Raw genomic sequence first — 24,433 nt, 5'->3', positions numbered from 1 at the left:
AATGACAAGTCTCTTGACTTGACTTGACACACACTAACATACAAATATTTGTGCATCCTTTTGTAAAACGTTCCACAGACAGATGGTTTGGAGGTCAGAGGACAGGTCAAACATCAAGCATCATATAAAAAAAATATATTATTTATATATTATAGTATCTATTATTATAGTATATATTATTATTTAAAAAATAATAATAAAAATAGTGTACAATCCAATCATTTGTTTGGGTTAGTCTACATATTTATACTGATCTCCTAGTTGCAGTTGTAGAATGTAAGAATTTCGTATTTTTTTACATGTTCTCTCCAAAATGGTTATGGGAAGAATTGTAACTGAGAATTCCGGTCTTGAGGCAAAAAAAGTCAATAATATACAGTTAATAATTGTGCAGAACTAATATGCAGTAATATAATTGCAAAATTAGCATTTTGTCCATATCGTGTTGGCCTAGTGAGACGGCGAGGTGAAGGTTGAAGGTAGAAGCGCTGATTCCATGGTCGCTGCATTATTACTGTCCAACAAGCAGCTCGGAGGCAGATACAAATGACTGGCTATAGCATATAATTGCTCCTGTGCATCGTGTAACTTCATTTGTGTGGAGAGGTGGAGAATGCCAGGCACGGCGCAGCCGCAGGTAATGTAAGGAAGGCACATGGCATCTGGCTAATGTGCTCCCTTCACTCTGACCCCGCAGACACCGTGCATCGACGTCTTTGTTAACCTCTGCAGCGGTCCGGGGGCGGGAGGGGATTGGAATAATGACCAGTGCATAATGCCTCTTGTTCCTGGAGTGTCAGTCGGTGTGGAATGGCTTCACACCACGGCTGCCGGACCACATCCAATCAGAGCGTTGCGGCTGGGATGTGCAAGCCAGCCTGAGCGAGCAAATTACCGACATGCGTGGGCAGACTAACAGCATATTTTTCAGCATCAGAAACCCAACGCACTGCTTTTACGGTCACATTACTAGCCAGAACTAGCAGGAACAGTTACAGTACTGAGATACTTTACATAAATGGCCAAATGCAAACTGCACCAAAATAAATGGCAAAGCAGAAAGGACATTCATAAGCAAGGCCACAGATTCCGCTGGAACCAAAACATCGATCAGCCAGAATTCATTTTTGTCCAAAACAAAATAAATTAATTAATTCATGAATTAATTAATTTAGAGCGATCAAAAGCCAATTATGAATGAGTTCATATTTCATTATCTCTCATTAACTCCACAATCAGTAGCTCTCCTACATTAACGGAATACGATTGTTCCAGACTGAGGATTAATCTCTTTTCTGTGTTTTGTTAAAAATGCCCTTCAGGTGAACTGGGTTGGAAGACCTGTTATGGGGAAAAAAGCCTTCTAGCAGCTGAGGTGAGAGAGATGGTTGAGTGGCTTGGGGGAAAATAAGAATAGCGAGAATAGCGCCTTACCAATAACGTAGGTGAGTAGGAGGGCAAGAGTAACGGTGATGGCGGTGGCGCTGAGGGCAGTGCACTTCCAGTTGCAGCACTTGTACGGCTTGTTAAAGGTGAACATGGGCCGGGAGAAGTTGCTGCGGGGCAGAGGCCGCGGGGGTGGAGAGTAAACCGTGTTGGAGGTGAGGGGGTAGTTCTGGTTGGCCGCGCTCAACAGGGCCGAGGACCCTGAGCCATGCTTGAACAGAAAGTGCCTGTGGAAATGAACCAGAGGAAAGTTATCTTAACACTGCGGTAGTAATGGAAAACAAGAAAGAAGACCAAGAAGACATTAATGTATTATATTCAAGTATATAAGTATTCTTAAGTATTCAAATGAGGAGAAATATGAAATATTGCAGATGTTTTGCTAAGTATAGATGTTCATGTGTACTCAACTAATCAGTAAACCATACTAAGTGTCAGTACTCATATAATTGGGCCTCATTCACCAAATTATTCTTTGAACCCACCTACTCAGTTTTCAAAAAGATTCTCACATTTAATAAAATCTAATTTTGCTATGTTTTTTTTTTATTTGGGATTTGTTTCATTTACAAGGATAAGGAGCAAACAGTTCTCTACTTTAAAAATACATCATGACTCTGAGATACCCATAAGATACCTTTTGTAGAAGATGATAAGTGCTTAGTACAGTCCTTCATATTGGTATCTCTGTTAGCTCATTGGCTCATTGCAGCCTCCTAACATCAGTGCCTAGCCCTTTCCACTGGCTAACCAACCAATTCTTAACTCTTACAGAACTCAAATATCAAAATCCCTGTTAGGCATGGGTCCGCTGCTTTGTGAGCCACTGATGTTGATAATTATGCACTGACTCAGCTAAGCGGTTTTATGGTTGGGGTTGTAACCCAACCTCAGAGACACAATGTGATTCAAAGGTGTCACAGTCGTGCGCCTAATGAAATTCATGTCAAAATATATCGTCGCTTCATGCTGAAAGAATTTCTTAGTAAAATGAAATATTAAATAAATCCTTTTACAGGCAAAATTTAACACCCAATGAAAAACATGCCTCAGAGACCACGGGATCGAAAACAAACAGCAGCATGTTGTGTGACATCAAAGCCCCTTGGGAGAAATTCTACACCTTTGATTTTTATAATGTAAGTTTTACAGTTTAATGCTTGAAGGCACTGTCCTGAAAATCCAGCCATAAATGTAGTGAAAAGAGTAAGTGACACAAGTATGTGGCTAACTCTCTCTCCCTCGCTCTGTGTCTCTGCCTTTTTTTTGCCTTAATAGTGAATGCCAATCCAAGTATGCCCAGGATGCAAGGGATTTTGCCCAGCTGGGCAGAGTTGCAAAGGGGATGCTCGCACACCTTGTGCAATATTAACAACGTTTGGTGGCCTATGAAAATAACCTCCTCATGCAGCGTTTATTTTGGTGGAAATGAAGAAAAAAAAAAAGAAAAAGAAAAAGAAAACAAGGAAACGCTGAGGGGTCGGACAGCTGCAAAGCGTCCCCGCTTCGGCAGACTCCAAAGGAGGGTGTGAAACATTCAGATACAAGGTCAGCCTCAGTCACCCAGCATGAGGGGGGGGGGCAGAACAAGCTCCTTCAGGGAAATCACAAAAGGCAGTTCTATCAAAGCTGTGAATCCGCCATTTTGAAAGATGACAGAGAACCAGGGTGTTTTTGTTATTCTTGCCAGTCCACCAGCAATGACACAATTTACCTGATTTTTTTTTCCTTTAACCCCAACAAAAAGAATCTATTTCTTTAAATAGACATTTCTATTTATAATCTTTTACATTTCCTTGATTGTCAAAGACAAGATCCACAGGCTATACCCAACAACCTCAAATCTCATATAGGAAACCATATTTCCCTGGAGGACTCCCCAAGAAAATGAGTGTTACTTCACTTCAGGAGGTCTGCCTGTTGGAAGGACTATTCTTAACTTTCAAAGCTGATGAAAAAAGCTTCAATTAAAATTCCAACATGAGTTGGATCGCGTTCAAAGGCATTGGGCAGCTCAGAATCTTCCATTCAGATTCAGATGATTGCAAATAAAATAGGAATACTATATATTATGACTAAAACATTATTAATAATAAATTCAGCCATGTCACTCCACTGCTGCATTCTCTTCACTGGCTTCCCGTAGCTGCCCGCATCAGATTCAAAGCCAAGAACGAACCAGCCCCTCCGTACTTGAGCCCTTCGAGCTTCAAGTACAGCTCGGATTGAGCCGCCATCTCTCAAAATCCACGGAAGACAAGCGTCCAGGCTTTTTTTTGTCCTGGCACCAAAGTGGTGGAACGGACTTCCCCTGGGTCTCCGAACGCTGTCCTCAAACGCAGACTGAAGACCCACCTCTTCCGAGAATACTTGGGCGAATAGTAGAGTGGTCACCTTATTGACATGTGTTTAGTAGTGTCTAAACTTAGAGATATCTTTGAATTTTTAGCCTATTCAAACTAGCTGTGGTTATTCTTGGGTAAATAGCAAAGCACTTTTGTAAGTCGCTCTGGATAAGAACGTCTGCTAAATGCCTTACATGTAATATATTAATATAATTTCTGAGCATTATGTCCATCTGCCTAATGTGCTGTGGGTGCTCCACATGACCGCTAAAGGTGCCCTGTGGTATCTGGCACCAAAACATTAGCAGCAGAACCTTTAAAATCTGTAAGTTGTAAAGGAACGAAAAGCACACTTCATCACTGTTGCACACCAGTACAACCACAGAATTCAACCGTAGCATTTGATCTATGGCAGTAAACATACACATGCAATGAGAGAACACACCCAAAGCAGTGGGTAGCTACCTCAGCACACAGGGAGCAACTGTGGGTCAGGTGCCTTGTTCAAGGACACCTCATGAATGTTGAGGTAGGATAAAGCCCTGTTTCTTTAGTTCTCACACGTCCACTTCCTGCCAGTCCTGGGAACTGAACTTGTAATCTTCCAGTCCTAAGCCAGCTTCTCTAATCTTTTGGCCGCAGCTGCCTCATGGCTAAATCAGCCTTAGTCGTCCACATGATGTAAAAGAAAACCATGGACAATAGGACCTTTCATTACTCCAAGAGATCCAAATCTATCAAGTATAGGTTTACATTGCTCAAGGATTACAGTTGCAATCAAAGTTATTAAACCTACATTGTAAATTAGGTTTATTAGCAAAATGTACAAACTTTCAACTGTTTGTGATAAACCAATCAAACAAGAAGAATTCAAGATAAGATAAGATAGTCCTTTATTTAAATAGCCCAACACAAGTGATATAACAAGTGGTTTCTCTAAATTCAACACCAAATGCCACTTTTAATGAGTACTGCGGTCTCAGAATAATTCACCCCCCTGAATAGTATCCCTCGCACACATTTGGAAATCAGGTGGTAAATCAAGGGCTTCATTAGTCGCATCAGGTGTGTAAAAGATAAATCACATAAAATGCCTGTACTGGATAGGGGTTAACTGTGTTGACTGATTGCATATTAGAAATATGAACACAAATAGGAAGCATGGTTCAAATAAAAAAAAACACTGCTTACACTAAAGCATGGCAAAGACTCTGTGATGCTTTGGGTCTGCTTTACTTTCTCTGGCAGTGTGTAGGGGGCAAGATGGATTCCATCAAGTATCAGGAAATCCTAGGAAAAATCTCATGATTTTTGTGTGGAAGCTGGGGCCTATGCTTCATTGGACATTCCAAAAGAACAATGATCCCAAGAATACCTCGGATTCCACCAAGGCTGGGTTTCAGAAGAAGTCCTGGAAGATCCTGGAGTGGTCATCACAATTACTTAAACTCCACAGAATATCTTTGGTGGGATTTGAAGAAGGTGGTTGCAACAGCAAACCCAAGAATATCAGTGAACTGGAGGCCACTGCCCTTAGGAATGGGCTAAGATTCCTCATTAACACTGCTAAAAGCTGGTCTCTGGCTATGCATCATGTTTGCAGCAGGTCATAACAGCAAAAGGGTGCATTACTAAGTACTAAATACACTTTTAATTAAGGGGTGGAACCATTTGGAACAAAGAGACTGCAGTAGTCATTAAAAGTAACATCTTGTGTTGAAGTTGGAGAAGGCATTTGTTATTTTTGGTTGAGAACATTTGTAGAACAACTTTGATTGCTAATGTACCATAGAAACTCTGAATGGTCTGCAGCCATGCAGCTCTATATACAGCATGGTGTAATGCATTATATATTGTTACTGTGTTGTGACTAGTCCTACTGCTGGTTCGGCTGAGTTGTCAGGCTATGACGGTTGGGCTTTAATCCCTCAGATCTTCATGCAGCCCATTTCTTCAACATTCCACAAGTCGATTAATACAGCCTACTGTTTAGCAGTCTGCATGGTAAGAACTGCATTGTGCAGCAATGCTTGAACAAACCATATTCATGAAAGAGTCATAAGAAGAAAAGCTTTCACAAAATTCAACATTTAAAGTATTTTACAGAACAGTCAACAAAGGTAAAAATTGGTCAGCAGGTTATTCAAAAAGAACATCTTGCCAACTGTGAAACAGGAAGGTAGATTTCTTATACAGGATTACCCGAGAATAAAAAAGTGGGAAAAATCAACTACAAAAATGAAAATGAAATTAACTGTGCATTTGAATATTGTGTTTTTGTTTTATTAGCTATACATGCTTTGCTTATTACTTTTGATTTTTTTGTTTGTTTACTGAACTAGTCTCAGGTTGAATCTGAACTTTGTGTCTTTTTTTCCAGCCTATATTTTGATTATTACATTCCACCTTAAAAGATACAGGAATAAAGGGGCCTGAACCTAACTGCTGCACCACTTAAGGTGGAATAATGAGGCAGAGTAATAAGCTGATGAATGATGAGCTGACAGGTATTACTGTGGACAGAAATTGCAATTGTATCCCTTGCTTTCACATTTAGCTTTTAAATGACTTTTAAAACAATACCGTCAGCATCTCTGGCAGACCATCGACATCGGTCGATTACGGCAAATAGTCTACATTTGTGTTCTAATTTGTTATAGACAAAATAATTTAGACAGTTTTATTTAGTTAGTAATTGGGTAAGTCACCTATTTATACTGAAGTGGGGGAATATAAATAGCATACATCTGCAACAGAGGTGTAGGAAATGAGACTTTTAGGCCTGGTATTGAAGCCTGGAAATATCCTCACATCTGAGTAGCCCTTGGGAGAGGGTAATGTAAGCTCAATTTTCATCCAACGTGGGTCTACATAGCTCCACTTTTGTTACAATTGAAGTAACAATGGGCCATGGTAGCTCAGCGTTTACAGTTTTGGACTATTGCTAACAGGGTTGCGGGTTCGATACCCGGGCTTGGCGTGCTGCCACTGTTGGGCCCTTGAGCAAGGCCTTTCACCCTCTCTGCTCCCCGGGCGCCGCAGCAATGGCTGCCCACTGCTTCGGACATATGTGCTCATTGTCTGCTGTGCGTGTTTCACTGGTGTTCACGGGACAGATTGGTTACAGGTGGAAGCCGAATTCCATCTGTGTCACAAAAACGTTACAGTATACGGCAGTATATGGTTGTCTTGTCTTGTAAAAGTGAAAGAACCAAACAATATATACAATAAATATATACAGTATACAAACATTTTCCCATATTGCACACCTTTAGAGCCATCCAGTATAAAGCCATACTCTTGCCCTAAAGTAGTCCAAATGCATAGTCTAAAGTTTGAAAAACAGTTGCTTAAGCAGATTTGCTCAACCTCATGCCAATCGTTAGGTGAGCACAGGCCAGCAATGGTGGCTAACTCAGGCAAAATGAAGATAAGTTTACACCTCCACAAAATCGTTGAGGAGTACCTTAAAGAGTAGATGGCAAAATGAAGAAGAGGGAAAAAAAGCAACTTTGATCAGTCTTTGTAAACCAGCAGTTCAATGTCAAGGTGTCTGGGATAGGCACAGAGGTAATTTATCTCCAATCGACTAGCAGCATTAATTAATCAGTTCAGAAGCCGCACTTAACAACAGAACAAGCAAAAGCTCAAAACCAGTTGTTAGAAGAAAGAAATACATTTCTGTTTGTCTTTATTTTCCTTCCCATCGATGAAGGTGCTGAAGGTGAGGCAGTGGTGAAGGACGAGAGGCAGAGAAAACGAGTGAAGGGGGGGGGGTCACTTTTAGTGTTACACAGTTTATTCGTACACAAAAAAAATGTAAATGACTAAATATTAATTAAAGACAGAGTTGCTGACATTATTTAGAAGGTGTGCTGATCATTCCAAATGCACCAGCAAAATTAAATTTTGTATAATTAGCCCATACGCATTTAGAGTATCGCTACATAAATGTAATTATGTAATAATTGATGCCATAGTTACATGCATTAAGCATTGAATATATATATATATATATATATATATATATATATATATATATACACATATATAATTTTTTTAATAAACTTTTTTTGTCCAAAAATGGATGATAACCACTGCATTTCATCCCCAACTCTCAGACTCATCCAAGCATTAGATGGAGCACCATCATTCCAGAGAACCCCATTCTACTGCTCCACAGCTCAATGCTGCTGGGCTTTATACCCCTCTAGCCCATGCCATGGAATTAGGCAAGATGCCAATGGTTTCATGTTTATCTACTCCAGAGAGTCCTATTCTATTGGCAATAATGCTCTACTGGGACTAGATGAGCTTTGTCTGTGCACTGGCACATCTGTCAGCAATGAGTAAAATGTAAAGTAGCTGCATGCAATCATTAGAAGGGTGTCCACAAACATTTGGACATAAAGTGCACTTTGAAATGAAAGCAAACCGATCATGAAACACTTTTCACTAAAAACACGTCTCTAATTGCTGATCGCCCAGTCACAGCTTAGCAACTCTAACTAGGCACAGGCACCACTGACAAGATTGCAGAATCTGAAGTGTCACAGAAAGTGTCAAATGTTGTAACGAATATCCCAGGAAATAGGATGGTGTGTTTTTTTCCCATTTACTAAACATCGGAGACACAAGAGGAGAGATGTAGGACTGTTAGGGTGTCTCACAATATGTTTACTTTTGATAAGTAAGTACATTACTGTAAGTTATCTCTACTCTCACTCAACCACAAGATTTCATTCTCACGTTCCAGAATGGGCTGCTATGTTCCAGTCTGGGGTGTAGATGTTTATCAATCGCATGGTCTGTTAGTCCAACTTATGACTGATCTGGAAAGGAATGTACACTAAACAAGTGTCACAGGATTAGTCTTAGTATTAGCATGATTGAGTTTTGGCTGGCAATAGAAAGATTAGATTTGTAAAAATGCTAAATGGAAACTTATCCAGTTAGGGTGTTTGTCTCCCATTGGTTGGAACTTAACATTCAAAGCTAAAAACCTGGGTGGGACCTGATTCATCTCAAAAGTTGTCACTCTAGTCTAACAGTCACAGTTTTGCCACTACTTCCTGGCAATGGTTACTTGACACCATTGAATAATGTATATAATGTGTCATGAGAGCATATGATATGATGTTTACGACATGGTGACGTCAGTGTTGTGCAGGAGACTCCTAATAAAGTTTTACCAATACCTCTTGTTCTTTGTCTTTGGACAAAGCGTTTATAATATGTACATTTAACAAAAATTCTTAACAATTCATGCACAACTACAACATGTTTTTCTTATCAGCAGCATGACTTAGTCTTGTAAGAGGTTATTAACCTGGACTAAAAGCCAAGCTAAAAGGTGGGCAGATAGGACAGATGAAGTAAGAGGACAGACAACCTGAGAGAGCAAAAAAGAAAAATGATGAAAGATGTATGCAGACATGAATTCATAGTTGCCATACTGTAGCCGTGATGCTGCACGTATGGTGTGTAGAATTGAGTTTGGTCAGACACAAAGCCACATAATTAGGCCTGACTTGTCGCCCCTTTCAGATATTTATATTTAACCAATCATTAATTTAAATAGTCACTGCATCTATTCCTCCTCTCTCTCTCTCTCTCTCTCTCTCTCTCTCTCTCTCTCTCTCTCTCTCTCTCTCTCTCTTATCCTGAACGCGAGCAGAGGATCTAATTACGAGTAGATTCATATCTTATTAAAAACCTTTCTTCATGGCTGGCCGGGTGCCAATCTCATCCCAAGTCATTTAATGTATGAATTCAGCTGTTACCAAGTCTTCATTAAAAATGCAAACAGAATATTTGTCTTGCCGTATCCTCTCAGAGACAAATTCCTACACACTGCACACAGGAAAAAAGGAGAGAGTCACTTTGTGCAGTCATTACTGACACTGTGGCTCTTTAGATGCGCTTTAAGGAAATTGTTCGCAGTACAGGAAATGTGGCACAGTTGGCGCAGTCGAAGACGGATACAAGTTGAATTGGAAGTTGCAAATCTGACAAAGTCTTTCTTTCAAGACCAGATGTTCTCACAAATAAAAGGAGTCCAGATGGGACACACTAGGCAACTAATAACACAGCCATAGCCACTGCACTATAACTGCTATTATTATCATCCGAGAGATATTACCCATCGTAAGCTTCAATTATTCTGCAAGTCATCCCATAAGGATCCTTTTACAACAACAATCTGACTTATATGGGACATTAGGATGCAAATATTCAGGCTTCATAAAAAGAAATAGCCTACAAAAAAGGTACAAGAAAATCTAAAAATAAATGATTGGTTTAATAACAAAAAGATTGTTTTTTAACCCTTTGAGAATTATTGCTTTTGTTGCACATGTGGTTTTTCAAGGGTAGTTGCTTCAATCACTGAACTTACAATAACTATGTGAATGTTTATTTAAACAAATAGATATTCTTAATGATGGAAAACTTTGTTGTATAAAAATGCTATTTTCGACAAACCTAGGGCCTGCTATTGTTACAAGCTAAATAATCCTTCAATGTTTTTGTATATATATATATATAAATATCGTATTATATGATTTTTCACACTATGTATAGACAATGTGGATTATGAATTTATTTGTTGACTTGTTCGTTTTAATGTCAACAATGAGAAACACAACAATGTACAAATGGGTTAACAGTTGTTTATTTGTTTTTTCTTTCTGTATGCACAATAATAACTTCACACTTATCAAATACAACTTAGAATTCATAGTTATTGAATAATTACTAAATAATTTATAACTGAATAATTCATTACGCAATATCTGCTTGTCTACATGTTAACACAAATCAGAATCAAATGAAAGCTATGAATTTGATTGTTTCAATGAGCTATGGCCGTGATCAAGTAATTTCAGGAACTGGGAAATACCAACTGCCCTGATGAAGGCCCATTAGGCCGAAACACATTGGCTAGAAATAAAAGTGTAGATTTCCCCGGTTATCAAGCTTTACTAGTTTTATTCTTTTTTACAGTCTTTATTTTTGCCACCTTGTTGGACAGTAAAGTCATGTTAGCTCAACTTGTCCAACTGTCCCACGTGAATTGCACTCACTATTCTAGACAATACTGCAGATCAGTGCTTTTAGTATTCATGTTGTGGGTGTGTCTTTTTAACAAGCCCCCATACTGAGTGAAGCTGTATTTACTAGTTAAACCTCTGGCATATACAACCTTCTGAGGAGCCTTAGCAGCATATGACTCATATATGATATATTACAACATTCTTGTTAGCGTTAACCCTTTAAGGCTGGTGCAAAAATGTGCCACCTATTCTCTGTTAATTACATGATTTCTTAACAATGCTGTAACATTTATTTGTATTGAGCCTAAACCGTTTGGATGCCACACAGCAGTAGTATTGGATCATTGCCTGGATTAAACAAAATAATAATAAACACTTAACAATCCAAACTGCACTTGGGAAAAAATACAGTGCATCCGACAATAAAGAAAGTCTTGTAGATCTTTAGCATCAGAGCAATGGCAGCTCATATAAAGCACAAATTCTACATACTGATGCCATTATAATGCCCAATGTGGATGTGCTTGTACTTCTTTTGTGGGAGTTAGACACACAAAAAAGGGAACAACATCAACTTCTGACAATGGATTGCTGGCGAGATGCTCAACTAATATGCAGTGTTTTAAAAAATCAAAGGGAAAAAAATGGAATATGTTGATGTTAATCATAATATGAACTGACCTGGTCTCCAGAGGGATGTTGCTATTCAGCACCCAGTTGTTGTGGAGCTGGGAGCCGTCCGGCTGCCCAGTACTTGCTTCAGACACCTGGCTGGCCTGGCTACGGACAGGCATGGTGTTTCTCTGCAATGTGACGTGGGCGTAGGGGGCCGGGCGGGCGCAGGTGCAGGCATGTGGGGGTGGAGGCGGGGGAGGCAGAGGTCGGAAGGTGAACTGCCTGCCTGGACTGCTTGGAGGCTCTGAGGAAACACACACACACAGCAAACAGTGAAAATTAGTTAATTTTCAAGCATAAATTAAACTAAGTAGGACTAAACCAACTAAGGACAATATGACAACAATTTACATCACAATGTGAAAATCACAAAATCACAAGTAATAATTTAGGAAATGTTGAATTACTGACTGGATTAAGGTGTCTTATGACATTGGTGAGGTCATCTGGCCCCTTTTTTTTTTGGTCCAACATTTTCTGATCTGGCTATTTGGGGAAACCTTTGGCTAAAGAATGGCAGATGTCAACTGGGCCAGAATTGGTGGATGTGGGTGATATCTGGGCCCAACACAGGTTTATTGTATTATGTCTGCGTTTGTTATTTGTAATCATACCAATGAAGTATTTAGTTAAGAATGCAAACACACATTCACATATTTACATCAAAGTTGACAGTTCACTTAATGTAAACAAGCTAAGCTAACCAAATTACATTCGGTTAAGTGAAAGGTTAATGAAATTGCAACTAACTCTAAGTTAAATGTAAATCGATTGTCTACTGAAAGTAACACTGCACCTAACTCTAACCCTAATGTCACCCTTGAATCAGCCTTAAATCCTAACCATAACCGTAACCTAAACCTAAACTTAAATCTAACCCTTAATGGGTAAGGTTAAGGTTAGGGTTGGGTGTAGGGTTACATTCAAAAGACAATCATTTACAGTAACTTAGAGTTCGTTTGCATTAAATGGGCATTAGGTTGAATCATATTTGAATGCCAAGTAAGCATCTACAAGGCATCTACATCTACTTCCTCTTCATTCTAACACCACACACTGATTCTGGGTGTGGGCATCAGCTCACTACTCTCATAAATACATATCTAAGGACCTACAGGGAATAATACATCTTGAGGAGAATAGCAAAATATTAAGCCTGCAGTTCAAACATTTTAAATCAGTCCATTATTTACAATCAGAGCATTTTAGTGCAGCATTAAGCTGTGTTGTGTTGAAGCCATTTGAAAAAAATCACACTAACGTCTTTCCCTCAGTGTAAACCTTTCTGCCTAGAAACTATCAATATTGCCAAGATTGCCCCCCTTCAAAAGACGTGGTCTTATTTGTACCAGGAGCTTTTGGGTACAGTCCTCCTGATTTCTGATACATACAAATACGTACATATTCCACAACGATGTGCTCACACTGAGGCAAAACATGAAGTGCAAAATAAGAGTCATTACAAAGGAAGAAAAATACATAAGTAGCCCAAGGCAGACAGAAGTCTTTGTGTGATGTTTATAGGATGGTTCTTTGATGTTTCTTACAGAGATACAGCAAGAGTTGCCAATCTTGCCATTCTACGCGGGCATTATTGAACATGAACTGACACCATATGAGCGCTAGCTACAAAACATTTCAGCTACTACAAACAATGCAATAGTCTGCATTCCATTCCAAACAAAGGAAAAAGCAAGGGCAGGCCATCCTTCACATGAATCAATTGCAATGCAATGACAAGTAAAAAACAACATAAACTAAGCTCAAAAAGTGCAAAAACACATTTCAAATGCTAAGGTGCATCATATCAGCTTATCCTTTAAATATAAAATCTAAAAGGGCATAGGTTTTGATCCTTTTCAAAGTTCCATTTAACTCCCACTATTTGCAGAACCAGATTGACATATAACACTGCCATGCCCAGACAGTTGAATAACATTTTAATGAAGGTTATAAAAGTGAATCCCTTGAAGGCTTCCTGAAATACAAGCTATATAGCTAAACTATAAAAATGCCTTAAACTCACTGCAGTATTGAAATGAACACTAGCTCTAGTGCAGGTTCTTTTTCCAGTTAGGCTAAGTGCATTCTATGACCAGTGAACACTGCAAATGGCCGTATTCTCATAGGGAAAAATGAATAGCAGAGCCCCATTCCTCTATTACTTGATGCACCAGCCAATCTGACATCTACATGGGTTTCACATTCTCTTCCGAACACATTGAGGTGCTTAGTGAATGCTTCATGACCAGGAGGCAAGCTACAATCCACTCTGAGAAAGCTTATGCTTAGCCTTCATCCATCCAGGGTGGTAATATCTGTGTGGTCCTAACTTAGGTGGTAACGGTACATAAAACAACACATGGATTAGAACAAATTGAAATGCTTGCAGTTAGCATGGCTAGCTCAAGCTAGTGTGTTAGCTCAGGGCTAGGATGTCACCATGCAGTTAGTGCATATGTCGGGTGCTAGAGCCTTAGCTCTCAGTTAGCTTGTCCACTCGCAGTTAGCTTCTCTGTTATTCATTGTAGCTAAATAAAAGTTTGTTGCAAATGCTATTAAACTGGTACGATATTATTATTTTTTCTAAATGAATCAGGCCAAAAGAGGTTCTAATGCTGTGCTTTAGTATAATTTAAATGCTCTAATATTTAATATAACTTAAATGCTCTATATTAACACCTTACCACACCTCTTTTTAAAAAAGATCTATAGTAATAGAACATTGTTATGGTCCACAGCTGGGCCTCATTCTGCATTTACTTGTGGCCCACATGCTGCATGGAACGATGACCCAGAATTCAGCCAGATGTGGTTAAATGGTAAGCCAGTTCTGAAGTGGTGAGATCAGCTATAAAACACAGCTTTATTATAAACCACAGTAAATAGCAATAATAATAATAATAATAGGAAGAAGAAGAAGAAGAAGAAGAATATAACAGCATATCAAGCAGGAGTGCAATGATATGATTAAATGTGGCAAACACACCTTTCTATGCAGTATGCAGGTCATGTCAACATTGCTATCTGGGGAAGAGAAGTTCTTTAGGATTCCTATAAGAATCATACATTAACTTTACCCATTTACTGTATTGCACAGACAGCAGTTTAGGTATTAAAACTGAAGCTTCAGGATGTATTTAAATAATCATCATATTTCACCATTTATATATTATAACAAAGATAAAATATTTGAGAACTGTTTGATAATCATAATATTATCATAGTAGATAATCATCGAGTGTTGTATGTCACCAATCAGACGTGCTGGGTGGTGTAGTATGTGCGTATGCGTTGGTGTCGGTGTGTGTGTGCAGCAGCGGAGGAGCCAGATGGTACATTAGAGAGCTTAGCTGCAGTAGCTTTGGGACATGACAGCCAAAGTGCCGTAAACTTACCCAATATGACTTCTTGCCTGCACAAATAACGCAAGGCCTGGCTCGAGCATGGAAATGCAGTGATATTTTAAGTACTAGCTGAAAGCAATTTGAGAGCTGCCAATGATTCCATGTGCTGGTCAACAACTCTGTAATGCAGAATATGTGATATCATAGGTCGTTTGCCCTGCCAGCTTATGACTTCCATAATCTAACATCTGATAGTAGTAATGGATGCACAGATCCAGTATATGAGATGATGATTCATAATGGGGCGATCACTGGGACAATCCCAGCTCTGGTGAGTGAGAGAGACTTTAGTATACTCAAGAAGTTCTAGGCACAAGAGAAAAGGCATTCATTTAGACATTCATGCTTTTCTTGTCATTCATTCAGTCACTGCAGAAATACACCACTGTAGAAGAGATTTATAGTTGCAAGAAAAAGTAGGTAAACCCTTTGAAACTGCCTGGATTGATTACTAATAAAACATGGTCTGATCGTTAGTCACAATTATAGACAAACACAACCTAACAAAACACACACAGTTGGACTGTTCATGCCGATTATTGAAAACATTGAGTAAACATCCACAGGCTAGAAAGAGTAAGTGAACCTCTGTGTTAATGATTTCTCCAAGAGCTAATTGCCAAAGGTGCTTCAAATAAGGAGATTGGCAGTGTGGGTTTCACAGGTGCTTTGCTCATGAAACAAAGGAACTCACAGCCTGGTTACTGAATAATCTGTTATTCCCAAGGAAGACAGGAGAGTTTGATCCATGTCCTGATGCAAACAACTTTCAGAAGACCTCAGAGGACATGTTATAGAGACACGTGAAGCTGTAAAAAGACTATAAAAGCATTGCTTAAGACCTGGGTGTACATCAATACATGGTTAAACAAACTGTCTACAAATTCAGGACTGTTGCAACTCTTCCTAAGAGGGGACATCCTGAAAGAGGTGGAAAATAAGCCAAGGAACCCGCAAACAACCTTTGTTCATGTGTCTACTATAAGAATGACACCACAAAGGAAAAAAGACCTCTTGAATGTTCCACAATGCTTCATGGCCAGAAATATTGATGAACTGAAACTCATTTGCAGGAAGGAATGGTCTCCTTCCTTCTCAATGTTGTACAAATCATATTTGCAGCTACAGAAAACACAGAAAAAGGCAGATCTCCAGGTTATTCAATTCAAGGGTTCACTTACTTTTTCTAGCATGCACTATGGATGTGTAAAGAATGTGCTCAATAAAATACATGAATTGTACAACTGTTTGCGTGTTGCTAGTTTAGTTAGATTTTGCTTGTTTTTGCCTATAACTGTTTTTTAGATATGATCAAAGACCAGATTAATTTTCGATGCAGAAATCCATTTAATTTCATATCTGTAGGTGGACACAATGGTAATATTTATTATTGGCATTATAAGTTGTCGCATTAGGTCGCAATATGCCTTTCTGATTATTATTATCGTATTTATTAATTAAGCAAAAATTTTTGTCCATTCTTTCAGAGCTACGTGATACGTAATATCATATATAGCATATTGGATAATATTTTAAAATATTGTAAATTTATAGTTTTGCCACAAGTAAAACAATAATGCAGTACTGGTAAACTAAATTGCATGAATATTCCAGAAGATACACTGAATACACTTTAGCACTGCCATTCAAGCATGCTGAACTAGCTTTGCAGGTGTCTTGCGCAAGCTGTTGCAAATTGCCAATCAGACAAATATAAAAACTCATCAAAAATACACATTTCATGCTCATTAAAGCATTTCCACCTCTCGCTGGCTTTGCATGCTCCATGGTTTTCCACTGCCCATAAACGTGTAATTGAACTTCAGAGACGGCAGCGAATGCTGGCTAATGAACTGACTAAATTAGTTTAGCTAACGCTAAAAATTAGCATGGCTTACAAAAATGCTCTTTCCCTTTCTCAGGGCAGAGATTAGCTTAATAAGGGCATGATAAAACAAAATTAATATTGGGGAATGGTTGTGACCGTGAAATGAGATTGGCTCCTGTGGCTGTTGGACATTTTGACATTTTCACAAGGTCTCTGTTAAGAGGTGTTTTCTCTCTTATTTCTTTCTTTCTACTGCTGTCATTTCTATGTCATATTGTGCCATGGTTTATTTGTTTTTTTCTGTAAGCTAATTATGTAAATACAGCATGTATGACATGAAAAATGCCAGCAAATCACAGGGTGTTTTCACACCTGCACGATTTAGTCCGGTTAACTCGGACCTTTGTTCATTTTCACCCGTGATGCAATTTTTTGGCCAGATTTGAATACAGTTATCGCACTTCAACCAAAACAACCATACAGAGACCCTTGAGAGCAGGTGGTCTCCAGTTTCAAATGAACTCTGGAATGGTTTGTTTGTGATGAGAATGCGAGCTGAGCTTAATAAGATCCCACCATAGGATGTACTGTAAACCGGCTTTAATCTGGTATATTGCCCAGATAATTACTACAGCTATGAACATATGCCATCTGTGCCATTGCTCCAAGAATCTGGAACACAGAACCTTCCTCTACCTCATATTTATTGTCTTGCTCCTGCCCACAGCATGTCTGACCAGTAAGCGGAGAGGATATTCTCATGTGGCTTGCTGTGATGCATGTTTGTGCGCTTGAATTTGTCCCTGTGTGAAAACGCCCTTAAAGTAGTTTCAGTCACTGCAGAAGCTAATGGTGTAGGCTTTGAGGTCAGACAGCTAAAAGTTAAACTGAAGTCATTGAACTTTCTTTTTAGTCAATCAAATATTAGCTGTGACTGTGACTATAGAGACTATTAGATTCCTATGTCACTATGTTGACCTAAAGTCCTAACCAATGTCAGAGCTCACTTGTCAGTATCTAAGCAGATACCACACAGATAATCTGAATCTTTTGTTAAAAAATGCAACCCTATTTTATAATAACCAAAATGTAACAATGAAATGAAAAACAGAAATCATATGGCCCAGAAGGTCCCAAGGTTTCCGAAAAATAATTTGAACACTAATTTAAAAGAGACCTCAGGGGAAAATGTACAAATAAAAAATATATATATAGGGACCATTGCATAAAATTTATTTTCAAAATAACTCAATTAATATACAGCTGTCAGGTTAAACTGAACATTTCCTTTAATATATTATCCTTTTCTGCTTTGGGAAATCATAAAAGACAAATTATACAACCTGCCTTAAATTTCCATGTGAGATAGACTAGGGCCAGTCATGGGTCCTTGGGGATTTGTCAAGGGGTTGTGACTAGTGCAGGTTATGCTAATGCGGGATCATTAGCTTTGGCCTTAATCTTTGAGAATGATGTGGTGTGCAGATTTAGGATAGGCTAAGCCTTTGATAGGAGCAGTTTTTGGCCTTAGATTACATGAGAAAGTGTCATCATTTTTCTGATATTTTGCCTGAATTTGATCACTTCTCTGAGAGGCGGTGAAATAATAACAGATTCACATGGGGATATGAGCACATAAGAAAGAGAATTCCTTACCTTAACTAGCCTCACTGCTCTTGTACGGAGAGAATTTGAGGCTATTTAAGTTACATGCTGCTATGACAAATCTCTAAGAAATCAATCTTACAAACTATGCGGGCATGACTTAAGATGTCTTATTTTATCAAGTGTCAAACATTTGAGAGCCGTAAATAAGCTTTGAAGGCTTGCTAGTCCCCAGGCCTCAGCTTCCTGTTGGTAATGTGAATTCATTATCCTCAATGCACCATTTAGTTTGATGGTGATATCTGCAAAGCGTTTGATCAAGGTCAACTTTATTTGATGCAAAACACTTTTTTAACCTAAAAATGACGAGGTCCGAGCACTATTTCTTTGATGTCACTGAGTGGATATCACAGAGAATTTGATGAAATCCCCAAAAAAGTTCTTTGGAATATGCAGGGTTCAAGTTAATGTCTTTATTTGAGTATCCTGCTTGTTGAAAAATCAAATAACGAGACCACAAAAGGGTTGCAATATTGACAGTGGCAGTTGAATAACTGAAAACTGATGAAAGCTGAATCATAATTGTTAATGATAATTACGGGTGTTGATGGGTGTAGTGCAAATGACTGATGATGACGATGATGCCGATGCTGCTGATGATGGTGATGCTAATGATGATAAGCACAACCATGACACGACGAGGGCTACAATGATGCTGGGGACCTGATAATGATGAGAAGATTACAGCATGATTACACTGGGATCAAATTGAAAATTATGCAGAGCCTTCCCTTTTGCCATCTTTGAATTTCCATCACGAGCCACCCTTCAAAGCATCACCATGTCAACCCAATTCGGTCAACTTGCGTCTTGTAATATATTATTAGTAGAAGCAATCAGAGCATTACAGTCCAGCATAACAATGCCGATCAGAAAAAAAATGCTGTGTTGGGTCTTTTCGAGCTGCAAGAGGGTGCGCGAAGAAGCCGAAGATACTGTTTTAAAAGCATTTGTGAGCCCTTGAGTGTCAAGTGCTGAGTTGCCTTTCCCTTGGGACAGAGTCCACATTTTCATTCTGCCAGTCGTGACAAGCGCAGCAGAATCGCCAGGTCCTCCGGCCTTTGGTTTTCAACTGTACCGCGGGGCGTCTGTGTCACACTCTCCAGGCCAGTGTCATTGCCACCTGCTCCAGAGGTTACTGTCTTGACGCGGCGCACGGAACGCACGCCTGATGACAGAGCTGTCCTGAGAGCACCATATGAAACCAGGCCCAGAAGCTTATAATGAGCCCCTGGTTTGAATATGCATTAGCTATAATGAGGAACGACGGACTGGAAGCCTCAGTACGAGCAAAGCCTGGACTCAGCAACCAAGAGCAGATGAGACAAGACCATGGAGGGGTGGGAGAAAGTAGGAAAGGATGTCTGGGGAGGGGAAATAAAAAAAGAAAACAAACCAAAGAGTAGAAAATCCAATAGCAAAATTTCACAAATGCGACTATGTGTATTAGCGAAGCACAGAGCTGCAGAGGCACGAGCACCTGGTAATTATATTTTTGCGCTTTAAAGGGAGGGTGGGGGGGGGGGGGGTGGGGGTGGATCGAAATGTATGGAAATTTATTCGGCAGCTTCGTCAATGCTCGCTGGAGTCAACAGCATTAACTGTGAGTGCTTTCATGGTGCGAGATTGGGGCACAAACAGAGTGAACTGCACAAAGGCTTTACGCACACCAGGGCTGAAGGCACAGCAGAGAACTCAAAAAAGAGGGTGGAGGGGGACGGGAAGGGGGAGGGGGGTCCGCACAATTCTCTCTCCAACCCAAAACACAGCCGCCTGTTATTAGAGCGTTCTGCGCATCAGGAATATTACCTGCGAGACTCTTTAATTGTCTGTATTGGGAGCCATTTTGCAGTCTTTCTTCTCATGCAACACTGGCACTTTTCTATTTCTGTCTGCCGCACCTTGAAAAACGCACCGACCCGAAGATGAATGGTAGTGTTCACGTGCTTTGCTGTACGAAGCTGAAGGAGCGATATAATTGAAGGTTCATTACTAGGCCCCTCTTAAACTAGACTCTCCCATAATGAGTTTAATTAGCTCATACATCAGGGCACAAAGATGGCTATTGACAGATGATGTGATCTAATGTCTCCCATTACTCATGTAATCTTAGAAGATGTCATATAAACTCTCGACAAATGACAGCGGGAATGTGTGAGCTGTATGTTGAGGGAATGACCACACTACACATAGTCCTACATGGACCTCTACTCAAGCATCCACCGGTTGTGAGTAAAACCTGTATATCAGACCACATTTGCAGCGTCACATGACAATCTTTACTGTTGCATCCCTTAGATAAGACACCAAGCATGATAAGCCCTCTGAAGCATTCAGAGCTCTTCATAAAACCTGCATGCTGTTGCCATGTGCAGTTTAAAACCACTTTGCTAATGCTCCGAGAGGGTTTAATGGCTAAACTGCTCAGGTTCAACGCAAATTGTTGCTGTCATCTGCTGCAGCAGCCTTTTGTAAAGAAGGAGGAAAACACGGGGCGGAAATAAAGAAAGAAAGAGACATGAGCTGCCGTCTGGTGCCCTGTCCTAAATTCTCCTGGGTCAGCCGTGGATGAGCCCCATTCCCCTGGCATGAGGGAAGTCAGGGGGCAATGGGGTGAGGCCCTCTGCAGAGCAAAGGGGCAGATCGTACACGAGGGGGTCCCAGGTCAGGCTGCCGGCAGCAACATGGGAGCGTTCCGCTAGGCTGATCACACCTCTCAAAACAGACGAGTTACAACAGACGTGCAGCGTCAACCTTCGGCTGGCCTTCTGGACTCAAGGCGACATGCGCAGCTGGTGTTTCAGAGAGAATCGTACACCCCTTGGGCATGGGATGGGAAAGGATGGGGCTTCACAATTTGACACTAAGGTCAAATATGGCAACAGCAGAAGGGACATGATAGCAAATACTTTACTGCCTAATTCCACTGTATGCAGCTCTATAGCAATAGTCCTTGGGGAGTTATGACTTACAATAGCACGTTTTGACATAATAGTAGTTTTTCAGAGGTGAAAATGAAATACAAAATGAAATACATTGTCTAGGATTGGTGAAAGATTGCTGACAAAAAAGAATATAGTTTAATCCTGATGCTCTTAATGAAATCCTGACGTTAACAATGTATATATGCAGTGTCATTTAGACTCCCAAACAACAGTGTTAATCTTGTAACATATATTCATGTATATCTATTGAAAAGATTGATATCGAAATTTGTCGATACTCATTTTCAAAGCCTAGCCCTAATACCTGCTCCAAGTGTGTATAACGTTTTATGCACAGATTCCTGTAGAGACCCTGTATAATACATGAATGTTAACCTTTTATAATGTATGATGGCATTTTGCACTAGCATGCGCAAACAATTTGAGTCTTTGAGTCTTTATTTGAGAAATTGACAAGAAATAAAAAAGGTATATGTGCATAATGCCAGAAAGAAATAAACCAACAAACCAAACAAACCAACTCTTTTTCTATACCGCCCAACCCTTATTTAGCTTACTTAGCTCAGAAGTTAAGAGGTTTCAGAACCCCTTCATTTCACATGCTTGAGAGCTGTCATTCAAAGTCCATCATGGCGCATTGAAATTTTTCGTCAAACCTGACAGGATATGGTGATTTACCTCTATCCTGAGCCAATCAAACGAGATCTCACCCTGACAGGTTCCCTGGAGGACGACGCAACAGGAAGACAACCATTAGTGCCCAAGCTGGCCATGATTCTCACCCCATTCATACAGAGCACTTATCAGTTCCCATGTGTGGCCGACGATGAAAAGATAACCATCCATCTGGAAGAATGACAGGCTGCTCGAGAGCAGTACGCCACATGTCTGCTTGGTGCCCGAAGGAACCTCCATCTCCACGACAACTTGACACTGGAAAAAGCGTTCAGAGAAACTTTATTGAGTATGATATATACGGATCTATTTCAGTGTGTAACAATATGCTAATTGCATGTGACTTAAGTCCAACAAATCATTTCAGCGAAGATGAATTGAGCAATGCTGATCAGGATTTCGGTTCTATCAGCCATTTCGATGGTCTTATTTCATTTTCCAACGACCTGAATGACCTCTGGGACGAGTGCATGCTTGCCATACAAAAGAGGCCATGGGTTCGATGCGTGCATATTGCTTTGCTGGCAAGCTGTGGCATGAGAAACATATTCCCTGCCATTAATTCAGCATGTAATTGTGAGTGTTTTTCTCAAATAAAATGCACCGCTGTTTGGTCTCCCTAATAGACTGATCTCTAAATCCTCAACCCACATGTATTATTCAACAAGCGTTTGCCACCAGTTCATCGCGAATGATTTTATGAGCCCTGTCGCTGCGGCCTGCCGCTGCGGAGAAGCTCCTGCAGACAGAAGAGGTCCTCTTCTCGCAGCAACAGCGCAAATGTCAAGAGAGCCGCTGGCCACCATCTCTCCCGAGGACTGCCAACAGCAGTTGGGCTTTCGATGGAGGAGCGGGGTAGTCAGAGAAGTACAGTGAGACACGCAATGTCAAGCTGTCTCACAGTAAAACAGCATTTCTCACCCCACAAAAAACAACAGCCCCTCCGGAGCGCTGCGACCGGAGAAGGAATAATCATAAGAGGAACCGAGCCGTCCCGGGTAATGCCCCTTAAAGAGCTCCCCGGATCTGTCATGACTTTGGCGGGGAGGAGGTAACAAAACAGGCCTTTTCGCCCGCTCATGGATGTCGCAAGGACACCACCTCTCTCACTGATTAAAACAAGTAGCTATCCCAGAGAGTGGCTAAAAATAGCCTGTTAAAGCACCAGGGTTGTCTCTCTACTCAATAACGCTGAGCCTCTTTTTGCCACTTCGCTCCGACATAAACCTCTTACACATGGCAAGCCAGATAACATGCTATGTAAAACAATCCCGAGCACGCTGAAAAGGGATACAAGTGCACAAGTGTTATGAGTAAACCCTTTAATGCTCCGATACTTGCATCATCACACAATAGCGCTGTTGAAGCGCAGTCTGCGGCACGTGGGCCTCTGTTGGTATCTGTATAGGGAATACAAACATTTACGCGTGATTTGAATGCAAAGAGCAGCTGAAAGTCAAACACCAACTGGAGCAGTAACTTAAAAAGCCTCATGCGCATTGAGGCAAAAAGAAATAGAAATAAAATGACGAAAAACTAAAAGAACATGACTCTAAGATCCCAGTTCTCTTTGTTCTCCCAAAATAAAGAAAAGGAATCAGTGTGTGGGCTGCGATATTGGAGATCAAATGATTATGAGCCCCCACGCGCAGGCGGACGGGTGAGGAAGCACAACGGCATGTCTCATTCTCCGGAGACAATTTCAAATGTTTACTTCCTTATTATGCAAACGAAGAGAGAACTTAATGGGGGAGACCAAGGAGCTAGGAAGATTTACTGTCACTGTGTGTTAACATTGCAGGGGTGATTTAATGGAACTGCCAAAGGTCCATGGAAAAGGATGACGAATGCTGATGAGACTTAAGGAAAAGATAAACAGAGTCTCTACCATAGAAGAGATCTGACAGCAAGATACAAGGAAATGGAAAACGAAACAGACATTGCTGAAATACATCACAGAACACTCAAAGTGCAAAAAAAGCCCTGACGAAATCATGAGAGAAAGAAGACAGGTTCAACAAGGACCTTACATACATTCTGTAGTTCAATAGACAGCTGTTCAGTTCGACTGGAGAAGGAACCAGAGAAGCTTAGTAGATAACTGTGCAAGGTGAATGGTGTGTGCCTACATTTGCTTGGTAGTGTATGCTGTTGTTGGTTTGTACTTACCTTGTATACTCGTTTGCCCTTTCATGAGTGTGTCACTATATAGGTGCACTTTCATTGTTTTATAGGTAATGCTATACTATATGTTCGATATAGCTTGTGCACCTCCCATTTGGGTTGCCAGGTCAACAGTTTCAAAGGTAAACTGCACTAAAAAAAGTTGAAATGTTTCAGTTTCTTCAAATGGCTTTTAGGTAAACATTAGGTTGGAGAGTTTTGTTACTGG

The 24,433-nt window shown here is 40.2% G+C and overlaps 1 protein-coding gene across 4 annotated transcripts in view; it reads right to left on the bottom strand.

Annotated features, from left to right (window-relative positions):
- Positions 1–24,433, bottom strand: part of LOC140540747 (teneurin-1-like) — a 260,632-nt gene that overhangs the window by 152,781 nt on the left and 83,418 nt on the right. For all 4 annotated transcript variants that reach the window (XM_072663175.1, XM_072663174.1, XM_072663173.1 and 1 more), the window contains 2 exons: positions 11,528–11,765; positions 1,435–1,673 (listed from right to left, as the gene is read on the bottom strand). In XM_072663175.1, coding sequence (XP_072519276.1) covers positions 1,435–1,673; positions 11,528–11,765 — 477 coding nt within the window. The remainder of the gene's footprint in view (positions 1–1,434; positions 1,674–11,527; positions 11,766–24,433) is intronic.

Source organism: Salminus brasiliensis, chromosome 19, assembly GCF_030463535.1.
Source record: "Salminus brasiliensis chromosome 19, fSalBra1.hap2, whole genome shotgun sequence".
Lineage (NCBI taxonomy): Eukaryota > Metazoa > Chordata > Actinopteri > Characiformes > Bryconidae > Salminus > Salminus brasiliensis.
Note: the sequence above shows the minus strand (reverse complement) of the source record. Positions and strands in the feature narration are given on the sequence as shown.